The following is a 25,309-nucleotide window of genomic DNA, read 5'->3' on the forward strand; positions in this document are numbered from 1 at the left end:
GTCTCCTGCATGCCACTACCTATATGATAAATTAGTCCCTGGGGACCCCACAAGTGTGTTTTTTGTGACACAGTGGGATCTCTAATCATCAGTCCTGGTCAGTTAAAAATAAACAGTGTTTATGTTGTGAAAATAGTTTATTATGCTTAAAAATGGCAAATATAACCATCATGGTTCAATCTAAGGTGTAACCATGACAGATTTCATATGCTTTTACAAAACACAGGAACATTATTAAAACCTCATGAAGCATGTTTGATATGTAACAAATCTTCAGAACATTTGTTTGCTTTGGTCTATTTCAACCCAAAAATAACAGCCAATCATCTCTTTATAAGGGCCCCATGGGGTTTCCGGGTTGGAATTGGTCTTCAGAAACATAATTATGATAGTCATACGAGGCAACTGATGGGTGGGGTGGTCAGACCCAAGTCTTTGTTGACTGCATGTTAAGATACCCTAACGGCATGGATTGTTGCTCATAAATTGAAAAGCTGGATTGTCTGGTCCATATAGTTTTAACTATTTACAGGCCGCCGACAAAAATATTGTTGACAAAAACTAAACGTTATAAGGTTGAAAATATATGAACAGTGGATTTTCAAAATGGATACAATTAAATCCTCAAATAATATTCACACAGACATATTGACACATTAAATATGTAGGCACATGCTACATTAACTATGGCGTAAAAACTCTCAGTAGAGAACTTTATTAAAACCACAGCAGGCGTATTGTGAGTAAGCTTCAGGTCCAGACAACCAGACCAATTAACAACATGAACAATCAGCACAGAGGATGATGAATTTCCTCCTCCAACATGAAACACATTTGCACTGATGAACATGTACCATATTCAACGTAATAAGTGCCCAGGGCGCTCTCAAAATTAGAAATAGGGGGCTCTTATTCGAATATTATTTTGATAAAAAAAACAGAGTTGAAAGATAAATTTCGTGGATTATGCTGACAGTCTGAAATGTTTATGTACGACAGATATATTTTTCCAGAATTAAATGCCAATAATTAAGGGTGCATATAACACACGAGTGCATATTATATGCGAATAAATAAGTCTTGTGTACATTGATCAATCGAAAGGGGTGCTAAATGGGATTGTTCACTAGCCAATATCTTAGCAAATGTTGCCGTGGGCGCGTAATAGAACGGGGCACTTATTACGTCGAATACGGTAATTAAAAATGGCACTCTTGGATGTATTAGAGTTAATACAAGTTAAGCAGTGTGATCCAGCCATTGCACGGCTGTAGGGAGGCAGTGCCTGAGGATGTGCCAGGCTTATCGTCCTCTCTGGACCAGCTGCAGAAACATTCCATTCTTCGGCTTCACGAACACTCCCTTCTCCAACTCCGGGGGCACCTGCAACAACCAGCAGCCAGTCTCAGTTGTAACCCAAGGTAAAACCTATGACGACTTGTTGAACATCTAGAGACCGAGCGCAGTTGGAGCCGTTACAAGTGACAAGGGAGACACCATTTTATGGATAACAACTTCTTTATTTTACTGTAATGGCGACGTTTTGGTATAGATCCTTATACTGTTGTCAGGCAAGGCCGAATAATGATGTTGTTGTTTTAAGCGTTTAAGAGGACGTCTTCTGCCTTAGCAATAATGAACATGATACAGAATGTATATATAGTAGGTGGAGGATTAACAGGAACAACAATTGAATACAAACATGAGTAGGTTAAGTAATGACAACAGAAGGAAGCTAATAAGAAAGGAAGCCAGTTATAAAGGATTAGTGAGTGAGTGAGTGAGTGAGTTTGATTTTACGCCTCTTTTAGAAATATTCCAGCAATATCACGGCGGGGGACACCAGAAATGGGCATCACACATTGTACCCATGTCGGGAATTGAACCTGGAACAAACGAACGCTTTAACCACAAGGCCGTTTGTCCGCCCCAGGATAAAGTATACATAGGTAGGGTGATGATGCTTAATAAGTTCATATAGGCAGATGGGATGAAGTAACCTTGATCTCTGTTGACTGATGGCCAGGTACTCTCTGTGTGTGTGTGTGGGGGGGGGGGGGGGGCAACATGCATAAAAGAGCAGGGGGAGCTGGTAAAGTAGGTCAAGCATGTCACAACTTGTATAACATCAGGCCTTGGAGTTTTGTTTGAGAGAATATTTTTTCAATCGGCGCTACAAGAAACAATTGTTTCCCTGCAAGCCTGAGCCAAACAATTACTTTGTTTCAAGTTTTCAGTCACTCGAGTCATTCATCCATTCCCCGAGTGCGAAATCTCCAACGTCATCATCATCATCATCATCATCACCATCATCACCATCATCACCATCATCATCATCATCGTCATCCAATTGAGTTGGGTGGTGTGGGGGTAGTCTAGTGGTTCATGTGTTCACCTGCCATAGCAAAGGCCCTGGTTCGACTCCCCACATGGGTACAAACCCATTCCTTGTGTTCACTGCTGAATACTGCTGACTACCATACCTCCGTGTTGGGCGTGGTCTCCAAGCGGAAGTGCTGCAGGATGCTCACGACCGTCATCTTGAAGGTCAGGGTCGCTAGCCTCATTCCAATACAACTTTTGGGTCCAACGCCAAATGGAGCATAATAATAATTGTGAAGTTGTCCCTTATTCTCTGGGAGGAACCTACGAAAAGACATACCTCATTGTAAAGCAAGGCATGAATCATTAACAATAAAATCTAAAGTCAAAACTATTCAACCAAAATAAAAAATTTATGCCGATTATATATGCCGTCATATAGCTGAAATATTGCTGAGAGCGGCGTTAAACAACAAACAAACAAAACAAATATTCTGGTCCTAAGAGGCACCTTTATGGATCAAGTAGTCAGTGATTTGGTTGTGTTTGTTTGTAACCCAATGATTGGCTTGTTGGTCATTATATCAACCCCTGCAAGGCCTGCATCGTCTGGTCCAGACTCAATGTACATGTCGGAATAGTGCTGAGCGCAGTGTTCAAGTTCACATCCCTGACACTGACCTGTCGGGGTCAAACTTCTCGGGTTCGGCCCAGAACTCTGGGTCATGGTGCATGGCGAAGATGGGGAAGTTGACGGACATGCCAGCCGGGATGTGGTAGCCCTTTATTGTGGTGGCTTCCTTGGTCTTGCGGCCAATCCTGGAAAACACGACACAAATATTGGTGTCATCGCCTGGCATCATCATCATCATCATCATCATCATTATCAGTAATTGTATGTATCAATTTGATTGGTTGAAAAACATTGCTGAGTGAGATAAGAATTATCTCACACAAGGGCACACAATTTTCCTTGTTGAATATCTTAATTCTCAGAGTTCTTAAATGACATATTGACGAACACAATTATCGCCTAAAACATGCACCTTAACAAGTCTCCCAAAAATGCACCCGGAACCCGGCAGATACCCCACCCTGACAGACACCCCACACACCTTGTGACGGCAGGTACCCCACCCTGATAGACACCCCACTCACCTGGTGACGGCAGGTACCCCACCCTGATAGACACCCCACTCACCTGGTGACGGCAGGTACCCCACCCTGATAGACACCTCACTCACCTGGTGACGGCAGGTACCCCACCCTGATAGACACCCCACTCACCTGGTGACGGCAGGTACCCCACCCTGATAGACACCCCACTCACCTGGTGACGGCAGGTACCCCACCCTGATAGATACCCCACTCACCTTGTGACGGCAGGTACCCCACCCTGATAGACACCCCACTCACCTGGTGACGGCAGGTACCCCATCCTGATAGACACCCCACTCACCTTGTGACGGCAGGTACCCCACCCTGATAGACACCCCACTCACCTTGTGACGGCAGGTACCCCACCCTGATAGACACCCCACTCACCTAGTGACGGCAGGTACCCCACCCTGATAGACACCCCACTCACCTGGTGACGGCAGGTACCCCACCCTGATAGACACCCCACTCACCTTGTGACGGCAGGTACCCCACCCTGATAGACACCCCACTCACCTGGTGACGGCAGGTACCCCACCCTGATAGACACCCCCCTTACCTTGTGACGGCAGGTACCCCACCCTGACAGACACCCCACTCACCTGGTGATGGCAGGTACCCCACCCTGATAGACACCCCACTCACCTGGTGATGGCAGGTACCCCACCCTGACAGACACCCCACTCACCTGGTGACGGCAGGTACCCCACCCTGATAGACACCCCACTCACCTGGTGACGGCAGGTACCCCACCCTGATAGACACCCCACTCACCTGGTGACGGCAGGGTACACTCTGAGGGTCTCGGAGAACACCCTGTCCAGGTAGGACAGCTTCATCACGATGTCATAGGTAGGTAAGTCCTGAAGGAAGGCTTACAATTTAATGTGATAATTACATTCATAAAAAACAAACAGCATAAAATAGACTGATTGGTACGTCAATAAAGGCTTTTGAAAACATTAGTGTCCACTCTAGTAGGTGTAATACCCGTGTCTCATCCTCACTTTATCTCGACCTGTGAAGACCTGGGGTAGAATAGGTCTTCAGCAACCCATGCTTGCTGTAAAAGGCATCTATGCTAAGGTGGACAACTGGTCTAGGGTATATGTGATAATAGAATGAAGATGTAAGAATCAAAAATGTTTGCGTATATAATATTTGTGTAATAAAAACTTATTTTCGTAACAGACCCTACGGTTACGTAATATAATTACTCCCTTACTTTTCCAATTTCTGTGTCAATCTCCTCAACAAGTCGTTCCTGGCACTCAGGGTTGGTTGCTAGGAGATAGCAACAAAAGGTCAAGGCTGTCGAGGTTGTATCATATCCGGCCAATAAGAATATCACAGAGTTGGCGAGAACCTCCTCATTGGTCAGCCCTGTTTAAATGTAAACAACATCCTTGAAACTCTCCCCCCACCGAGAACCAGCTCACAATATGTCCCCATTACCACCGTACTACTGGCTGTAGCCGTATACGTTACCATGGATAAGCAAACAATCTCATTCCAGTCGCGACCCGTGAAGATCCGTGGTAGAATAGGTCTTCAGCAACCCATGCTTGCCGTAAAAGGCAACTATGCTTGTCGTAAGAGGCAACTATGCTTGTCGTAAGAGGCAACTAATGGAATTGGGTGGTCAGGCTCGCTGACTTGGTTGGATGCATGTCATTGATCCCATTTGCGTGGATCGATGCTCATGATGTCAATCACTGGATTGTCTTGTCCAGAATTGATTATTTACAGACCTCCGTCATATTGCTGGAATATTGCTGAGTGCGGTGTTAAACAACAAACAAAACAAAACAAAACAAAAAAACACCATTCTACTGACTATATCCTTCTACAGAACAATGGATATGCAAGTAATAGCTTTCAGTGGGATATCTGATATGATACCTCGCTGCAGATCGGACACTCCTCCATAGAACGTGAATCCTTTGCAAATTTCCCCTCTCAATCTAAATGACGCACAAGTGGGTTCTTGGGCCAAACAGATATAAGCTTCATGTCTTTATCACCTTGATTGATATATTTCCATCTCAGCAAAAGAAAACTCAACAGAACACAACTTATCCGTGATAATACGTCCTTTTTCAGGTGATGATGTCATGACAACAATATAACAATGCAGCTTTACTTTTTCGCAATCATAACACATGCAGAACACAGAATATTTTTTAATGATACTCCCTTATGGGTGTAAATGCCATGACAGCAAATGACACACTTTTTATTACCACTAAAATATACAGGAAATCATCACCAGGGTGAGACACTGACCAGGGACAAGGTCCTCAAGGGGATAACCATCAAACACTTTATTACCCAAACACAGGCACTACAACATTGGTAGGAAGATAGAAGATGTCGACAGGAAGCGACGCATATAGCATTACCTTCACAACTGATAATAACATAACAGGTCTCTACTGGCTAGGTGAGGAGGGGGGCAGGGTTGGTGGCATTAAACCCAACTTGATGGCAGAGTGGGTTAGGCCGCTGACTTTGTGTACTGGCAGTTAGGTAGCTCTGAGAGTGTGGGGGTCGAATTCCAGATGAGATTTCACCCCAAAAAGTTATAGAATTTGTACTTTACTGACAATAACATATGTTACATCAGGCCACTTTCTAAAAGTCTATTCACAAAATAGAAAGGTTTAACACGGTACACTTCACTTACCTCTTTTCTTCTTGTCGTCAAACTTGAAGGCTGCATCACTGAAATCACCCTCCTCCAGGGTGTTGTCTAACTTGTGAGACGTCAGCATCACGTCCAGCATGTCCCGCGGGTTCTACACGAAACAAACGTTTATTTGCATCCCCGAGATGTACAGCAGTATGAACGGGAAGAAAAGTTGGAATTTGTAGGGCAGTATACGCTCATCTTTTCGCAAACACCTGATATAATTACTATTTGACAGTGATTCATAAATGCATGCTCATGATATAGTCAGAATCGTACAATCGACTCTGCTTTAGGCAGAGATTCCTATTGGTTATGGAAAGGACATTGTCACTTTACAGTAAACTACAGCTATAACAAACTCAAAGGGACCACTAATTTTAGTTCGTTATAACCGTAGTTCATTATAAGCATATATATACTGTATGTATGCAGAAAATGCCCAGGACGAAAAAACAGTATGTTATATCCGTCAGGTCGTTCCAAGCATGTTCGTTATACAAGTAGTTTACTGTATCTACATATCAATATCTAGTTACCCTGCTTTGTTTAGTGGTTTGTTGTACACATAGTTGGAGTATTATAACAGTCTATAAAGGGATGTAGTCTGTGTTAAAATGATGCACCAAGGACAAGGTTCAACACAAGCACCATGCTCGTCTGCAAGCTCGTCGGCTTTCTCTAAAAATACAATGTATTGCTGTAAAGGCTTTTCCCTCGCTTCAGGTTTTACATTCTCAAACAAAACCTTGGCATCGTGCTTTAACAATAAAATAAGAAATCTCTACCAAAAGAGTTGTGTGATTCCAACTTCATCACAAGCACGTGCTCTGTATCCCCATCTGTGATGACGCCAGGTGTTGGCAAATAGTTTCACAGTCAAAAACTTTTCCCAAGAAAGAAATGAATACAGAGCATATTTAGACATTTTGACCTTGAAATTGCAAAACATAACATTATTGATAACAATATTTAAAGTGAAAGAGAAATTCCTGCTATGTGCACCTACCGACTCCGACTTCCGTCTGTCCTCAACCACTTCGTTCATCATACCGAAGAAGAATTTTCTTGGTGCCAGTGACACCACCCCCACATCCAGAGCCTCAAACACATACTTCATGAAGGGGAACATCACTGAAACAAACAGCACCCCACATCCAGAGCCTCAAACACATACTTCATGAAGGGGAACATCACTGAAACAAACAGCACCCCCACATCCAGAGCCTCAAACACATACTTCATGAAGGGGAACATCACTGAAACAAACAGCACCCCACATCCAGAGCCTCAAACACATACTTCATGAAGGGCAACATCACTGAAACAAACAGCACCCCCACATCCAGAGCCTCAAACACATACTTCATGAAGGGGAACATCACTGAAACAAACAGCACCCCCACATACAGAGCCTCAAACACATACTTCATGAAGGGGAACATCACTGAAACAAACACCCCTCACAGACAGAGCCTCAAACACATACTTCATGAAGGGGAACATCACTGAAACAAACAGCACCCCCACATCCAGAGCCTCAAACATATACTTCATGAAGGGGAACATCACTGAAACAAACAGCACCCCCACATCCAGGGCCTCAAACACATACTTCATGAAGGGGAACATCACTGAAACAAACAGCACCCCCACATCCAGAGCCTCAAACACATACTTCATGAAGGGGAACATCACTGAAACAAACAACACCCCACATCCAGAGCCTCAAACACATACTTCATGGGGAACATCACTGAAACAAACAGCACCCCCACATCCAGGGCCTCAAACACATACTTCATGAAGGGGAACATCACTGAAACAAACAGCACCCCACATCCAGAGCCTCAAACACATACTTCATGAAGGGGAACATCACTGAAACAAACAGCACCCCACATCCAGAGCCTCAAACACATACTTCATGAAGGGGAACATCACTGAAACAAACAGCACCCCCACATCCAGAGCCTCAAACACATACTTTATGAAGGGGAACATCACTGAAACAAACAGCACCCCCACATCCAGAGCCTCAAACACATACTTCATGAAGGGGAACATCACTGAAACAAACAGCACCCCCACATCCAGAGCCTCAAACACATACTTCATGAAGGGGAACATCACTGAAACAAACAGCACCCCCACATCTAGGGCCTCAAAGACATACTTCATGAAAGGGAACGTCACTGAAACAAACAGCACCCCCACATCCAGAGCCTCAAACACATACTTCATGAAGGGGAACATCACTGAAACAAACAGCACCCCACATCCAGAGCCTCAAACACATACTTCATGAAGGGGAACATCACTGAAACAAACAGCACCCCACATCCAGAGCCTCAAACACATACTTCATGAAGGGGAACATCACTGAAACAAACAGCACCCCCACATCCAGAGCCTCAAACACATACTTCATGAAGGGGAACATCACTGAAACAAACAGCACCCCCACATCCAGAGCCTCAAACACATACTTCATGAAGGGGAACATCACTGAAACAAACAGCACCCCACATCCAGAGCCTCAAACACATACTTCATGAAGGGGAACATCACTGAAACAAACAGCACCCCACATCCAGAGCCTCAAACACATACTTCATGAAGGGGAACATCACTGAAACAAACAGCACCCCAACATCCAGAGCCTCAAACACATACTTCATGAAGGGGAACATCACTGAAACAAACAGCACCCCACATCCAGAGCCTCAAACACATACTTCATGAAGGGGAACATCACTGAAACAAACAGCACCCCCACATCCAGAGCCTCAAACACATACTTCATGAAGGGGTACATCACTGAAACAAACAGCACCCCCACATCCAGAGCCTCAAACACATACTTCATGAAGGGGAACATCACTGAAACAAACACCTACCCCATATCTAGGGCCTCAAAGACATACTTAATTAAAGGGAACGTCTCTGAAACAAACAGCACCCCACATCAAGGGCCTCAAACACAGACTTCATGAAGGGGAACGTCACTGAAACAAACAGCACCCCCACATCCAGAGCCTCAAACACATACTTCATGAAGGGGAACATCACTGAAACAAACAGCACCCCCACATCCAGAGCCTCAAACACATACTTCATGAAGGGGAACATCACTGAAACAAACAGCACCCCACATCCAGAGCCTCAAACACATACTTCATGAAGGGGAACATCACTGAAACAAACATCACCCCCACATCCAGAGCCTCAAACACATACTTCATGAAGGGGAACGTCACTGAAACAAACAGCACCCCCACATCCAGAGCCTCAAACACATACTTCATGAAGGGGAACATCACTGAAACAAACAGCACCCCACATCCAGAGCCTCAAACACATACTTCATGGGGAACATCACTGAAACAAACAGCACCCCACATCCAGAGCCTCAAACACATACTTCATGGGGAACATCACTGAAACAAACAGCACCCCACATCCAGAGCCTCAAACACATACTTCATGGGGAACATCACTGAAACAAACAGCACCCCCACATCCAGAGCCTCAAACACATACTTCATGGGGAACATCACTGAAACAAACAGCACCCCACATCCAGAGCCTCAAACACATACTTCATGGGGAACATCACTGAAACAAACAGCACCCCACATCCAGAGCCTCAAACACATACTTCATGAAGGGGAACATCACTGAAACAAACAGCACCCCACATCCAGAGCCTCAAACACATACTTCATGAAGGGGAACATCACTGAAACAAACAGCACCCCCACATCCAGAGCCTCAAACACATACTTCATGAAGGGGAACATCACTGAAACAAACAGCACCCCACATCCAGAGCCTCAAACACATACTTCATGAAGGGGAAAATCACTGAAACAAACAGCACCCCACATCCAGAGCCTCAAACACATACTTCATGAAGGGGAACATCACTGAAACAAACAGCACCCCCACATCCAGAGCCTCAAACACATACTTCATGAAGGGGAACATCACTGAAACAAACAGCACCCCCACATCCAGAGCCTCAAACACATACTTCATGAAGGGGAACATCACTGAAACAAACAGCACCCCACATCCAGAGCCTCAAACACATACTTCATGAAGGGCAACATCACTGAAACAAACAGCACCCCACATCCAGAGCCTCAAACACATACTTCATGAAGGGGAACATCACTGAAACAAACACCACCCCCACATACAGAGCCTCAAACACATACTTCATGAAGGGGAACATCACTGAAACAAACAGCACCCCCACATCCAGAGCCTCAAACACATACTTCATGAAGGGGAACATCACTGAAACAAACAGCACCCCACATCCAGAGCCTCAAACACATACTTCATGAAGGGGAACATCACTGAAACAAAAAGCACCCCCACATCCAGAGCCTCAAACACATACTTCATGAAGGGGAACATCACTGAAACAAACAGCACCCCACATCCAGAGCCTCAAACACATACTTCATGAAGGGGAACATCACTGAAACAAACAGCACCCCCACATCCAGAGCCTCAAACACATACTTCATGAAGGGGAACATCACTGAAACAAACAGCACCCCACATCCAGAGCCTCAAACACATACTTCATGAAGGGGAACATCACTGAAACAAACAGCACCCCCACATCCAGAGCCTCAAACACATACTTCATGAAGGGGAACATCACTGAAACAAACAGCACCCCACATCCAGAGCCTCAAACACATACTTCATGAAGGGGAACATCACTGAAACAAACAGCACCCCACATCCAGAGCCTCAAACACATACTTCATGAAGGGGAACATCACTGAAACAAACAGCACCCCACATCCAGAGCCTCAAACACATACTTCATGAAGGGGAACATCACTGAAACAAACATCACCCCCACATCCAGAGCCTCAAACACATACTTCATGAAGGGGAACATCACTGAAACAAACAGCACCCCACATCCAGGGCCTCAAACACATACTTCATGAAGGGGAACATCACTGGAACAAACAGCACCCCCACATCCAGAGTTTCAAACACATACTTCATGAAGGGGAACATCACTGAAACAAACAGCACCCCCACATCCAGGGCCTCAAACACATACTTCATGAAGGGGAACATCACTGGAACAAACAGCACCCCCACATCCAGAGTTTCAAACACATACTTCATGAAGGGGAACATCACTGGAACAAACACCACCCCACATCCAGAGCCTCAAACACATACTTCATGAAGGGGAACATCACTGGAACAAACAGCACCCCCACATTCAGAGTTTCAAACACATACTTCATGAAGGGGAACATCACTGGAACAAACACCACCCCACATCCAGAGCCTCAAACACATACTTCATGAAGGGGAACATCACTGGAACAAACAGCACCCCCCACATCCAGAGTTTCAAACACATACTTCATGAAGGGGAACATCACTGAAACAAACAGCACCCCCACATCCAGAGTTTCAAACACATACTTCATGAAGGGGAACATCACTGAAACAAACAGCACCCCCACATCCAGAGCCTCAAACACATACTTCATGAAGGGGAACATCACTGAAACAAACAGCACCCCACATCCAGAGCCTCAAACACATACTTCATGAAGGGGAACATCACTGAAACAAACAGCACCCCCACATCCAGAGTTTCAAACACATACTTCATGAAGGGGAACATCACTGAAACAAACAGCACCCCACATCCAGAGCCTCAAATACATACTTCATGAAGGGGAACATCATTGAAACAAACAGCACCCCACATCCAGAGCCTCAAACACATACTTCATGAAGGGGAACATCACTGAAACAAACAGCACCCCCACATCCAGAGTTTCAAACACATACTTCATGAAGGGGAACATCACTGAAACAAACAGCACCCCACATCCAGAGTTTCAAACACATACTTCATGAAGGGGAACATCACTGAAACAAACAGCACCCCCACATCCAGAGTTTCAAACACATACTTCATGAAGGGGAACATCACTGAAAAACCCCTCAAACCTCACCCATGCTGTGTCCCCAGGCAATCCATTCACCCCGGACACCTCTGAGTTATACCTGATGGAAGGGAGACAATTCTTTTCATCTGAACCAATCCCATTGAGATCTTAGTTTTTGCTGCCGCTAAAGAAAGATCTGAGGGCAATGTATCACAAGGTCACATCAAAACGACCTTTCACAAACTTTGACTGACCAATGAAATGACAAGCAAGAAATCGACATTAGCCAATCAGAAAGTAGCTTTCTTGAGCATTACGGCAGTAGTGTTTCAAACTGGCGTCTCCCATTCCAGACTATACTTTGAAATATGGTTTGACAAAAGTCTTGATTAAAAAAATAGAATGTCTTATAGATAGCCGAGACAGTGATTTTGACGGAATCAGTGGAGCAGACCGTAACTGTCCTTCAGAATAGCCCGTGTTAACATTTTCTGTCTGTCATTCTCCCAATCATGTAAACGACGATCTGATTGGTCGGATGAAAGGTCATTCTTATGCAAATCGTAATGGGATGTCCTCAGATCTTTGTTTGGCAGTTGCGAAAACTAAGATCTGGGTCTCATTATATCGCCTAAGAGCCAACTTGTTTATTTTCAACAACATTTTACCATTCATATGTGACAAAACTATTTCTTTATATTCACATGAATTTATTCTCTCTGACCAGTCAGTTCATTTATCCGAATGTAGACCTTATTCAGTGTTCTGTTTTGGCCGAACTAGATCACATCTTTACAAAACATGGCAGCAGTCTTCTCCAGTAAGTTAGTTAGTGAGTGGGTGGGTGGGTGGGTTTTTGAGTGTGATTGAGTGAGTGAGTGAGTGAGTGAGTTGGTTTTAATGTCAGTTTGAACAGTACTTCACCTACATCACGACCTGTTGATGACCCCCAAGATGATGAAGGTCATAGACGTTCACCACTTTGAAGACACCCACGAACACAGAAACGTACTCCATTTACTTGGGACAAGTCCAAATTTACTTCCCGGGTACCCATACCCCTATTACCCGACCCTACCCGGGTACCCACTGGGAATAGTTTGACCCTAGCCCTGGAAAAACGTATTGAGGTACATTATAAAATGTATTTAGGTACATTATAAAACGATCTGGCCATGAACACACCCAAGTTGACTGAAGTTTTATCTGTATTCAAACATACAAGTAAGAAGTAATGGATGCATAGACAGAAAGAAATGCAAATATTAGTGACTTGTAGTGTAACCATGGAGTTATATTGTCTTTAAACAATATATCATGTGATTAACCATGAGTCCGGGTAGTCCTGTGAGTACCCGGGTCCTTCTCAGTACCCAACCGACCCGAGTACCCGAGTTACCCGTCCCAGCCCTAATACTCTCAAACTTACAGCACACAAATTTTGTTTTGGAATCGAGAAACTTCATTGCTTCTTTCGCATTCTTGGCAAAGAGATTGTCGGCGTTGACTTGACAGTCCATCTCCATCCCAAACCCAGTGCTGGCCATGACGTCCATGGTGTAATTCCCAAACACGCTGACAATGAAAGAAGAGGTGGTGACGTGAAATGGGGTTTAACATCATGTCCAAGATTATTGCACTTATATAGCGACGTGCATGCATGTGTGTGTGTGTGTGTGGCTGCTTGTACTATTCCGAACTGATGCCGATTTATAGTGCTAGCTCACTGATATACCGTGCCGCAGTTTAACATGAATACATGACTCCGAGCCGACCAATCCTTCTTTAAGCCCCTTCTTAATGCCGAGCGCCAGACAGGGTAACAACAAGTACCATCTTTTAACATCTTTTTGGTATGACGCGGCCAGGGATCGAACCACGGACCTTCCGCTCTCCGGGCAGACGCTCTACCACTGGACCACGGAGGTGGCACAATGAAAGAAGAACATCACGTACGGGTACTTGTAGTCACATGAAAGGCTATAGCATACAAACTGTTGGGATAAGTAGGAACGTTTTCACTATTTTGTGTTTATGGAGGTATAACCGTAATCACCCTGTATAAACCTGCATTGTACACCGGTTCTTAGGTTTCTAACTCCGTAAACGCACAAACACATCGAGGCCCAGGATGCTTATTAAATCATTAACACACAAAAATGAAGACAAAGAGCAACATTCTATTCTATATCAGCCAATCAGGAAACAGTAGGGGCAGAGGGCATGGCTTATTTTTTATTGTTTTTATGGAGACGTAAATGAAACAAAATTTGTTTGGTTAGCCAATCAAATGGCACAGAATCGCGTGCAGGGTTTTAGTCTCCTTTAACCCAAACTCACACTGGATTTACATGTTAGACAAGAATGTATCTGACCCGTGAACATCCGGGGTAGAATAGGTCTTCAGCAACCCATGCTTGCTGCAAAAGGCGACTATGCTTGTCGTAAGAGGCAACTAAGGGGATCAGGTGGTCTGACTTGGTTGATGCATGTCATCGTTTTCAAATTGTGTAGATCGATGCTCATGATGACAATCACTGGATTGTCTTGTCCAGACTTGATTATTTACAGACTGTCGTCATATAGCTGAAATATTGCTGAGTGTGGCGTTAATAGCATTTAGTGTTCAGAACTTGGCACCGTTGCTATTATTATTACAGCTAAATACCTTTATTCTGTGCGTCTACGTGCTGATTTGCATGATGCCATCGGCTCTTGCCTAGATCTGCTCTTGAAATGTCCGGTATAGTAGCGTTTGTTTATATTTACTATGTCATCTTATAGCGTGGCATCGGCTCTTGCCTAGATCCGCTCTTGAAATGTCCGGTATAGTAGCGTTTGTTTATATTTACTATGTCATCTTATAGTGTGGCATCGGCTCTTGCCTAGATCCGCTCTTGAAATGTCCGGTATAGTAGCGTTTGTTTATATTTACTATGTCATCTTATAGCGTGGCATCGGCTCTTGCCTAGATCCGCTCTTGACACGTCCGGTATAGGAGCGTTTGTTTATATTTACTATGTCATCTTATAGTGTGGCATCGGCTCTTGCCTAGATCCGCTCTTGACACGTCCGGTATAGTAGCGTTTGTTTATATTTACTATATCATCTTATAGCGTGGCATAGGCTCATGCAGCACTCGATCTCCAGCTTTTAGCCATAAGCACATATTTTCTATTCTAGCATTCATCTGTAGTTTGTTGCAAGGAGGCCTAGTTACTATTAAGAATGCCACCTGAAAGACGGAGTAAGGAGTGCGAAGATCCCCAGGATGGAGCCTACGGTTCAGCCAGGAACATCGACTGGTAAGACACGGAAATCAGCTAGACCTCCACTGCACGGACCTCCATTGCCAAATGTGAAAATAGCCGCTAATTGGCTACTTGAAGCAGATAATGCGGACTGAAATGTTCTCCTGTGAGTCGATCCCGGAGACAACATCGAAGAACCCCAACACGTAGTGTCGACCGTTCCGTCGATGCTAGCTATATCTAGCCAACTCAACAACATACTGAATATGCTAGGCAAGGGGATGGCCGAAGGTGTTACACCACGTGCAGGGTCAGGCACAGGGTCAACCAATCAGGGAACAGGGGATTCCCTGAACTTCCAGGCCGATGCTATCACTGCTCACGTCCGTCAAGTTGTACGAGAGAAAGTATGGAGAGGTGAGTTTGTGGATTTGACTTCACTGTTGCCAAGCGCCCAGTCGCATGACGATTACGATGCATTTAAGATGGAGATGGATTCGTGGGGTAATCTGCGGTTCTCACCAGCCACGCAGGCTAACGCCAGGGCACTAAGCATAAGTCAATGGACGTCAGCTTTTCACATCTATATGAGTATTTATGTGGTAAAACATTCTTGTCAGTCTACCATACAGGGCATGTTGGCATACATGGAAACAATCCGTAATGCAGCAGATGGCTTAGTGTCCGCTTTACAGCGGATGGTCACCTTGGCAACAATAGTTGCCCTCGCTCATGGTTTGGCAATGGTACTTGCCTGGCAGCGCTAGCTGCATAGCAACATGGGTTGCTTGGCAACGTTTGTTGCAGGGCAGCGGTTGCTGCATTTGGGGTCGCCAACAGGAGTTACGCTCATTTCTGCAGTCCACCAGTACCTCCACATCCGCGACCATTTCATCAAAATAATATCTCTTGTCTTAATTTCAAGCTCCGCTATCATGCTTGACAGCGGAGCCCCGCCTAATGGGGTCATGTCCTTATATAAACAACAAATAAACAAACATACAAGAATGTATCTATAGTTCCCAAAAATGTGCTCTCGGCAGGCAAATAGAGACAAAATAATTTGTTTCAAAGTTTTCATTTTTCCTAAATTCAGTGGTATTAAACGGGGCCTAGATTGAAAACAAAAACCGCTGCGAACGGGCTTTGAAAACAATATGGCGCCCCCCACGAAACAACTAAAACCATCTTACACCTGTATCTTCTCCTTCCAAGGGGGTGGGGAAGCCTTGTGGTTAATACGTTTGCTCAGCACTCCGAAGGCCCGGGTTCGATTCCCTACATGGGTACAATGTGTGAAGCCCATTTCTGGTGTCACCTGCCATGATATTGCTGGAATATTGCTAAAAGCAACGTAAAACCATACTCACTCACTCACTCACTCATGGGCATCAATGGTCTGCAAAGCATTGTGATGCAAGTTCATTGCAGTCATATCTACAATGATCTCACCCAAGCGATATCGCCTGTGGGAGCCAGTTTTGGATGATATAATGAATTAGCCAGGGCCCTGATCTCAGCACAACTGTCATAAGTCATGTCATTTATGTAGGATTCAGTAAGGTGGACCAGTATTTTCTGATGAACCGATGAAAAGGATTTGTGGATGGACCTCTGTTACCATGGCAACATCTACGTGACACAAGGGATAAATTACCTTTTCATTTCAACACCTTTCCCTCCCTCCGAGAGCTTCGTCAAGTTCCTCGTCAACTGCGCTGTACATTTCTCAATGCCAGAGACCATCTTCATGAACAAGAACAAGATGTGTAGCAGATAACTTGAGCATTGATGGAGGGAGTATGGTTTTATGGTCCTCGTCCCACTAAAATACATCCCATATCACTGTGGGGGATACCAGAATGCCAAGCTTCATACATTGCAAACTCATCAATACGCTGTATTAAATCTATAAATTACAGAAAACACAAGCATGAAATACTCATATCCCACGTAAATGGTATGATCTAATGAGTGCAAGATTCAAGCATCTGACCCCGAAACCTGCACAGGACTTGTTCTAAATAGTTTGTGACGAAAAATTGATAATATGCAGCTCGCTGTCTGATAGCCATCTCAGTCAGTAGGACAGTGTTTCTGTGAGAAGATCACTGGCAGAAGTGGCTATCATCAGTTTTTCCATTTGTATTTTGATGGAATAAGAAAAAATATATAAGATAACAAATTCAAAAGCATAAAAATCAGAAGTTTACCATCAATGGATACATGAGGAATCACGAATGATTCATGATCCAGTTATGCTCTGGAAATGCAGTCATGGAAAACAGAAAAGTAATATTTTGAAAACTTCCTAAAAGCAAAAGGCTCCAGTTTACGGCTAAAGTGAATGCTCAGGAAACAAAAAGTGATGGATGGACGGATTGCACCCATTCCCACATCCCCCTCCAACAGGGGATCATAAGCTGCTGTTGTGGCTTGTCATAATTTTGTTTGTTTGTTTCATGTTTAACGCCGCACTCAGCAATATTCCAGCTATATGACGGCAGTCTGTAAATAATCGAGCCTAGACCAGACAATCCTGTGAATGACATAATGAGCATCAATCTAAGCAATTGGGATAAGATGATATGCATCAACCAAGTCAGCGAGCCTGACGACCCAATCCTGTTAGTCGCCTCTTACGACACGCATAGTCGACTTTTGTGGCAAGCATGGGTTGCTGAAAATGTTTTCTGACCAGGATTTTCACGGGTCATTAATTATGAAATGAAAAGTCTACTTTGTTGTAGCCAGGGACAAGTAGAGCATGTTATGTGGAAATGATATTGATATGTTCTCTAGGTAAGGGGTAAATGTATTCTGAAAGTTCACGGAATGGAACACAGACAACTTACACAGACAGGGGACAGAGACAACCACAGAGGCAACTTATGAACACACGTTATTACATCAATATAAAGATGACAATGGAGCACAATCTAACAACACCAGATCAGACAATCCAGTGATTGACATCATGAGCATCAATCCACGCAATTGGGACACGATGACATGCATCAACCAAGTCAGCGAGTCTGACCACCTGATCCCGTTAGTCTCCTCTTACGACAAGCATTAGGAGCATGTTTTCAAGTCATGGTAGTTGTAAAATAATTCAAAAAGAAAACACTCTTGTGATATGCATTATCTGAGGCAGACTCACCTGCTTTATTTTGCTGGAGCTGAAGATGGGGCTGAGAACACTGCGTATAAACTTCCAGTGGTCGTCCTCCGCCACCGTGATCGCACCTCGGAATGACTTGTCCACTGGCCCTGGGTCCTGACACCAACAAGACAAGCATTTGTCAGAGACAATGTACAGATGTATACAGTCATGGTCACTAGTCCAAAGTCTGCATCTCGTAAACTTATGTTTGGTCTTGTAAGCCCAGCTGAGAACAGCCCATAATTACAGTAACATTAAAGTCTACTGACTATGATCTTTTGGGCCAAGCTCGAAGTAGAAGATTGAAATTTTTTTTGGCACAGACTGTAAATAGTTTCTATGATTTCAAACTAAGAGCCCATGGCAGGAAATTTGCTAAAAAACATTATTTCGTCAAAAATGTGGATTTTTTAGAGGTGTTCAACATTATTCAGTCAATGCAGTTTTGTGCAAAAAAAGAAGAAAAAATGACCCTTTCCCTAATCATAAGAAACCTCTGCTATAAGAGTGTCCACTGCATGTTTCCATCTATATCATGAGCATGTGTTAATGAATCACGAACAACATGAACAAATAGTGATCATAAGTGTTCATGAAGAGGTTAGCATTAAAAAATAATCATAAATCAGCGCCTCTGTATTTGTCCTGCCATCAGTGTTTGTTTGTTTGGTTATTTGTTGTTCAATGCCGCACTCAGCAATATTCCAGCTACATGACGGCGGTCTGTAAATAATCGAGCTGCACCAGACCATCCAGTGATTGACATCATGAACATCGATCAAAGCAATTGGGATACGATGACATGCATCAACCAAGTCAGCGAGCCTGACAACCTGATCCCATTAGTTGGCTCTTTCAACAAGCATAGTCGCCTTTTACGGCAAGCATGGGTTGCTGAAGACCTAGTCTACCCCCTATTCTTCATCAGTGAAATGCAAGCCTGTGGTCATATAGAAATTGGGTTGTAATTAATTAATGTTAATCAGCTTATAGCGAAACACCTCAGTCGGTGACCTAAAGTAAAGTTAACAAGTCTGATCCCAAGTTATAAACCTTTTCCCCGTATTTACCACTCTCTTGTTGAAGTTGGCGAACTGTTTGACGCAGATCTCCCGGACCATCTCCGGGTCCGACACCAACATCACCGTGTAGCGAGCATGGAACAGACTGAAGCATAATAACGATACATGCCATCATCACACATCATGAATATACAGATTTCTGGTTTTGTCGTCACTGCACAAATTGATTAATTGCAGTACTTTACAATATATACTCACCAACTAAAGAAAGGCAAATACCATATCTGTTTGTTAATATATAAAGAATTACTCATATTCAAGAGATTAAGATTGTTCGACATACTGTCATGTTGCGTTAACCGACGCTCATGAATGCATCAACATACACCATTTGTCTCGTGCAGGATTAGTGTGTAAAGTTGGGAAATCACATGCAGCATATCGTGATAAGAATAAAGACACTGTGGTAACACGTGACTGATTGTTAGTTTTGTCATTAAGTGGTACACATTGGAAACATCTCTGCTCAACGTACATACTTTTCTGTTTCCATGATTTGCGTTTCTTTTGGTGGTGAGTATAGTCGAAGTCTATCGCTGATTAGTTCAGTGCAGCAGAGATCATAGATAATAAACCAAAACATCAATGACATAGGGAATCTCACCCGAGTGTCTTTTGATATGAAATATATCAACACAAGTTAAGAAAAGTGGAAAAACTCTGAGGCTTGCCGAGGAATTTTTCCACTTTTATCAACGAGTGTTGATATATTTGATATCAAAAGACACAAGGGTGAGATTTTATTTATCATCCAACATCATTCTTCTAACTTTTTCAGTTTCTAGACAGTAATAAGCAGTGTCATAAATGTAAAAAGTCCTGCTAAAAGCTTCAGTAGCAGAAAATGGAAAAATTGTATTTATCATCCAAAACTGGCTCCCATGGCAGATATTGCTTGGGTGAGATCAAGCGATATCTACATTGTAGAATGAATGCACAGATTGCATCACAATGCTTTGCAGACATTTGTTACCATAATGTCACAATCAAATGACATCACTAATGGTTCTACCTACCCAACTACCCGTCCATATTCTCTGACGTACCGGACATCAGTTTTGGTTAATCCCTGAAACAGACACACAAAGTAATCATAGGATGGTTGCGATACTATGCGATACTGTACATATCCCGATAGTTATGTTACAATATGACACATATCTCGATAGTAAGGTTGAGATACGATACACATGTCGATAGTAAGGATAGTAGTAGTAAGATCAACACCCACATCTAAATGGGATGATCCCAAAATATTTTAGTTTCTGATTTAACAATAGTATTCAAGTACAAGTGAAAAATGATATCAATTTTCAACACATTTTTTGTGACAAAATATACAAATTTGTTGTTTTGTTGGCTCTTCACAATAACGCCCCGTTTCAGTTCGAAGTTTGGGTGACCCACATCTACATCAAGAAATTTTAAACTTGTTAATTGTCATACAACCTAAATAAATTCATGTTCAAATGAAGGTTTAAATAGTGAACATAAACTTGTTTTAGAACTTTCAAATGTCTACATGCCAGTTTTAGAAGCATATCATAAGACCATTTTACACAGCTAGACTATTGATAGCATATTATTCGAGCCCCAAAGTTTACAATTATTTTATTTATACTATAATGGATAAAGGATAATGGATAATTACTCCATACACCATAAATAACATGATTTGGTGGGGATGATTTGACATGTAGAAAATGTTTACACGCTGCTAGATATCTGCATAGATTCAACTGCAGTAATATTATCAACTGTTGGACCAAACCATTTTACTAGAGGTAACAGTTAGCAATCGGCCCTGTAGTTTGTTGTCTGAAGCGTTCCGACTGATTGGAGGACGCCGTGCCAGAACCTGTAGTCCAAACTTGGCTCCGAGCATCATTTATTGTTAACAAATGGCATTTTATTAGCTGATCTTACTAGACCAAACAGAATCTTACTAGACACAGGCTACAGACTCGTGGTTAAAGTCGCAGACTGTAAAGTAATATTATCTGCACCACTTGAAGTTCTGCTTATCAATGGAGTCTCTCATCTTCATGCCAACGACTCCAATAACTATTGTTTGACTCTAGATAGCCCCAGGGAAGTCCTTATGTTATATACTGATCAATGTTTGAGTGTATAGACAAATACATGTAGAGAGATACTGAAACATATTCAAAAGTCAAATTTAATCCAGTTCATGTGAAATGATTTTGACTTGTAACAGTCCATTCATGGTGGTCATATTTACATATTTATCGAGAGGGGGGTTTATTAATAAAACTTCAGATTCTGTTAGTCCATCCTTGGTTCTATAAAGCACTCTAGGCTTGAGTTGTACTCCACTAATTGTCCTGAGGGTTGGCAAAAACATTTTTTTCTGTTACTTTAATGGTTCAGCCTAAAATGATTCAAAGATGTGATTTTCAAAAAACTTAATTGTGGTGGCCTCGCATGTCAACTGTGGCTTAATTATCTAACTTCAACAGCTTGTTATCGTTAATTATTATGATTATCGCTTGCAAGAGTATACTTGTGTATTATTTTTGGAGAAAGGGTACATAATAACCATATTCAAATTGTAAAATACTCATTCAGAAAATTTCACATATTCTGATTTTTTCTGTTTTAGGAGCCGTGAGCGATTGGGTAGCCTTGTGGTTAAAGCGTTCGCTCGTCACACCAAAGACCCGCTTCGATTCCCCACATGGTTTCAGTGTGTGAAGCCCATTTCTGGTGTCCGCCGCCATGATATTGCTGTAATTTTGCTAAAAGCAGCAAATAAACAATACTCACTCACTCACTCACTCACTAAGGGGCCAGGGGACCACATTCAAAACACGGTTTGCCATTTACTGTACATAAGTACAACCAGTTTCTCTGATTTGGTGATATTCTTTAAAGCCATCTTGCATGGATGGGATTTACATACTTATGACAGAGATACAAGAAGTTTATCTTATAAAATAATATTTATTATAATATTCAATTTGGTTATGATCAACAGCAACATATTTGATACTTACATCCTTTGCAAAATCTGACATGTTTCCCAGAATTCCCGGTGCCGGTCCAGGGATCCCCATCTTCCTGAATGTGTCGTGGGTCCATGTCATGTACCTAGGATGTAAACATGGCAACATGTAGGTGTGGATAAACAACAGACATTCCCCAACAGTACAGCCATGCTGGTGCTTCTTGCTTGGCTGCTGATGCTGTGAAGATGTGGAGTAGAATAGGTCTTCAGCAACCCATGCTTGACATAAAAGGTGACTATGCTTGTTGTAAGAGGCGACTAACGGGATCGGGTGTTCAGGCTAGCAGGCTCGCTGACATATCATCGTATCCCAATTGCGTAGATTGATGCTCATGATGTCAATCACTGGATTGTCTGATCTAGTGTTGCTGCAATTCACAGTACAGAGTTGTCTCCCATAGACATGCAAGGATCCCAGGTTCACCCTGATTATGATCCTTGGTCTGCACCATTCCTACTGACAGGAGATACTGTTTTAATCAGCCTTTGTACATACTGTAGGGTTCTATATATTCTGACAGTACTGACTTGACAGAGTATATATCATCAAAACTTCCCTATCGTGACTTCATGTAAGCTGTGGGGGCATGTGTGGCCTAGTCGTCTAAGGTGCCACGATTTGCTGTGCAGAGTAGCATCCCTTGGCTACGCCAGAAACTTATGATTGTGAGTTCGAATCCTGTTCAGCCCTGATTATGTTTCTAGGTTTGTCAGCACCATACCCGTGCTTGTTGGTTTCACCGAAGTGGTAAACGTTTGAGACGTGCATCACTTTGGGCTTTCCTCCCACATTAAGCTGACACGCCGTGATATAACTGGAATACTATTAAAAGCGGCGTTCAACACAACTCACTCACTCACTCATGCAAGCTGTCGGCTACACTTACTTGTATACTGCAATGACCAGCCCAACAAATCCAACAACACAGGTTGAAACTGAACACAACTCCACCGATAAACATTCCATTGTCAGCTAGAAGCTGTGTCAGTTGGCCTTCGAGTGTTGACTCTCACACTGCCTCCGCGAGGAAACCCCACTGCCTGACTCAGAACACAGAAATACACACCGCACACCCGCTTGTGTTGACATAAATGATTGTCCAATGAAAAGCGCCATACTTTAGACTGCGACGAATCAGAGAGCATCGCATCGCCAGCGTTCCCCTGCATGAGTGGTGTTTAGGACCATTCGCACCGGCTGTGAATCAGACGAGCCAGGTGAACTCTTTTGAGAACTGACACGTCTAACCTATATACTAGTATACGCACTATGCCCGGTGCAAAAGCCTCGCTCAATGACTCAATGCTATTTAAACTTCTAAAGGTGCATATGTTCTAAACATACATATACACATGTATGTACCGAATGTGTATTGTATAACTTCATTCGCTTAATGTAATTAGTCCTTCCGCTAAAGATCAGGAAGTGTATACCTTCTAACACCTGAGTATGTAGCATTTCATAAACGAAGGTTGTAGCGTCGATGCCAGTGAATGTACTGTTAATATCTTATTAGGATTAACGACCGCTTCCGGGGTCTAGTGGTAGAGCGGAAGGTCCGGGGTTCGATTCCCTGCTGCGTCATTCCAAAAGACGTTAAAAGATGGTACTTGTTGTTACCCTGTCTGGCGCTCGGCATTAAGGGACTAAAACAAGGACTGGTTGGCTCGGTGTCAGTATACTGTGTCTGAGTGGGGTATTCATGTTAAACTTAAATACAGCCCACACGCCCATATTCCAGTTGCGTGGTTCGATAGTCATGCTATCAATCACTGGATTGTCTGGTCAAGACTCGATTTTTTACAGACCGTCGTCACATAGCTGGAATATTGCTGAGTACGGCGTTAAACAACAAACAAACAAACAAAGCATTCAATACAGTCATGAATGGAATATTATCTGGATTCTTTCGCGTCCATACCTCTGATGCGCACGTAAAATCTGACAGTGCTCGCCCGTATTTGTCAGTACAGTCACTAAATTTAAATTCTTCATAGAATTGGGAGATTTCTATATTCTGATTGGCCATTCAGAGGTTATCAAATCACAATAAAGCCCCATCAGATTGATACAGTCGATGTGACAGCCTATTCACCGCGGAAGCTAATATCCAAAGAATGGTATGTACTTTTCATTCATAGTCTGTAGGCGTTTTTAAACCTACAAAGAAGTTGTATTTCAAGTTTTGGTTACAAACGAAAGCTTGAGATTTGGGGCTTTTGGATAAGAGACTGTGAGAATCAAAGAGATTATTATACAAGCGTGTGTCACACTGATTTTACGAAACGAGTGTCAGAATCCTTGTATATCTTATGTACAGAATAAAATATAAAAGGCAGTAAAGAGGGTTTGGGTGATGCTGGCAGTCAGACAGGTTAGGATCAGGTCTCTTTCCCCCTCTACAGGCAGCTCAGAGAGCGAATGGGACTTCTCCTAGGGGGCGCTGCCTCGTAGAGCCCCATCCAGAACGTTTCGGAGAGTGTGAAGACAGCTCAACTCTGCAGCTCCTGTTTCACTTTTCAGGCCACTTTTCAGGCCAGCCGACATCCTCCAAGCGAATGACTCTGCAGGGTTCCTGGACTTCCCAACACACTGCACATAAACTCGATGCAGTAGTCGTTCTGAAAGCCCCTGGCCAGTTGGCACCATCCCCGAGGATGA

The 25,309-nt window shown here is 43.2% G+C and overlaps 1 protein-coding gene across 1 annotated transcript; it reads right to left on the reverse strand.

Annotated features, from left to right (window-relative positions):
• Nucleotides 1-1,028: 1,028 nt before the first annotated feature.
• LOC124141762 (cytochrome P450 3A24-like) lies at nt 1,029-23,731 on the reverse strand. The gene is made up of 14 exons (XM_048385279.1): nt 23,535-23,731; nt 22,637-22,730; nt 20,636-20,688; nt 19,608-19,704; nt 18,535-18,651; nt 17,029-17,117; nt 13,550-13,695; nt 7,179-7,303; nt 6,167-6,278; nt 4,706-4,863; nt 4,255-4,343; nt 3,004-3,141; nt 2,484-2,646; nt 1,029-1,383 (listed from the first exon to the last, which is right to left on the reverse strand). Exons 1-14 carry the CDS (start codon nt 23,612-23,614, stop codon nt 1,303-1,305), a joined length of 1,542 nt encoding a protein of 513 aa, XP_048241236.1. The 5' UTR covers nt 23,615-23,731; the 3' UTR covers nt 1,029-1,302.
• Nucleotides 23,732-25,309: the final 1,578 nt, after the last annotated feature.

The sequence above is a fragment of the Haliotis rufescens genome, unplaced genomic scaffold, assembly GCF_023055435.1.
Source record: "Haliotis rufescens isolate VD_foot unplaced genomic scaffold, xgHalRufe1.0.p SCAF_56, whole genome shotgun sequence".
NCBI lineage: Eukaryota > Metazoa > Mollusca > Gastropoda > Lepetellida > Haliotidae > Haliotis > Haliotis rufescens.

Coding starts and splice junctions, on each gene's coding strand:
- LOC124141762 (XM_048385279.1), bottom strand. CDS start 23,614: ATGGAATGTTTATCGGTGGAGTTGTGTTCAGTTTCAACCTGTGTTGTT. Junction 17,118..18,534: donor GCTCCAGCAAAATAAAGCAG/GTGAGTCTGCCT, acceptor TTGTTCATGAAG/ATGGTCTCTGGCATTGAGAA. Junction 7,304..13,549: donor CAAAACAAAATTTGTGTGCT/GTAAGTTTGAGA, acceptor TGTTTGTTTCAG/TGATGTTCCCCTTCATGAAG.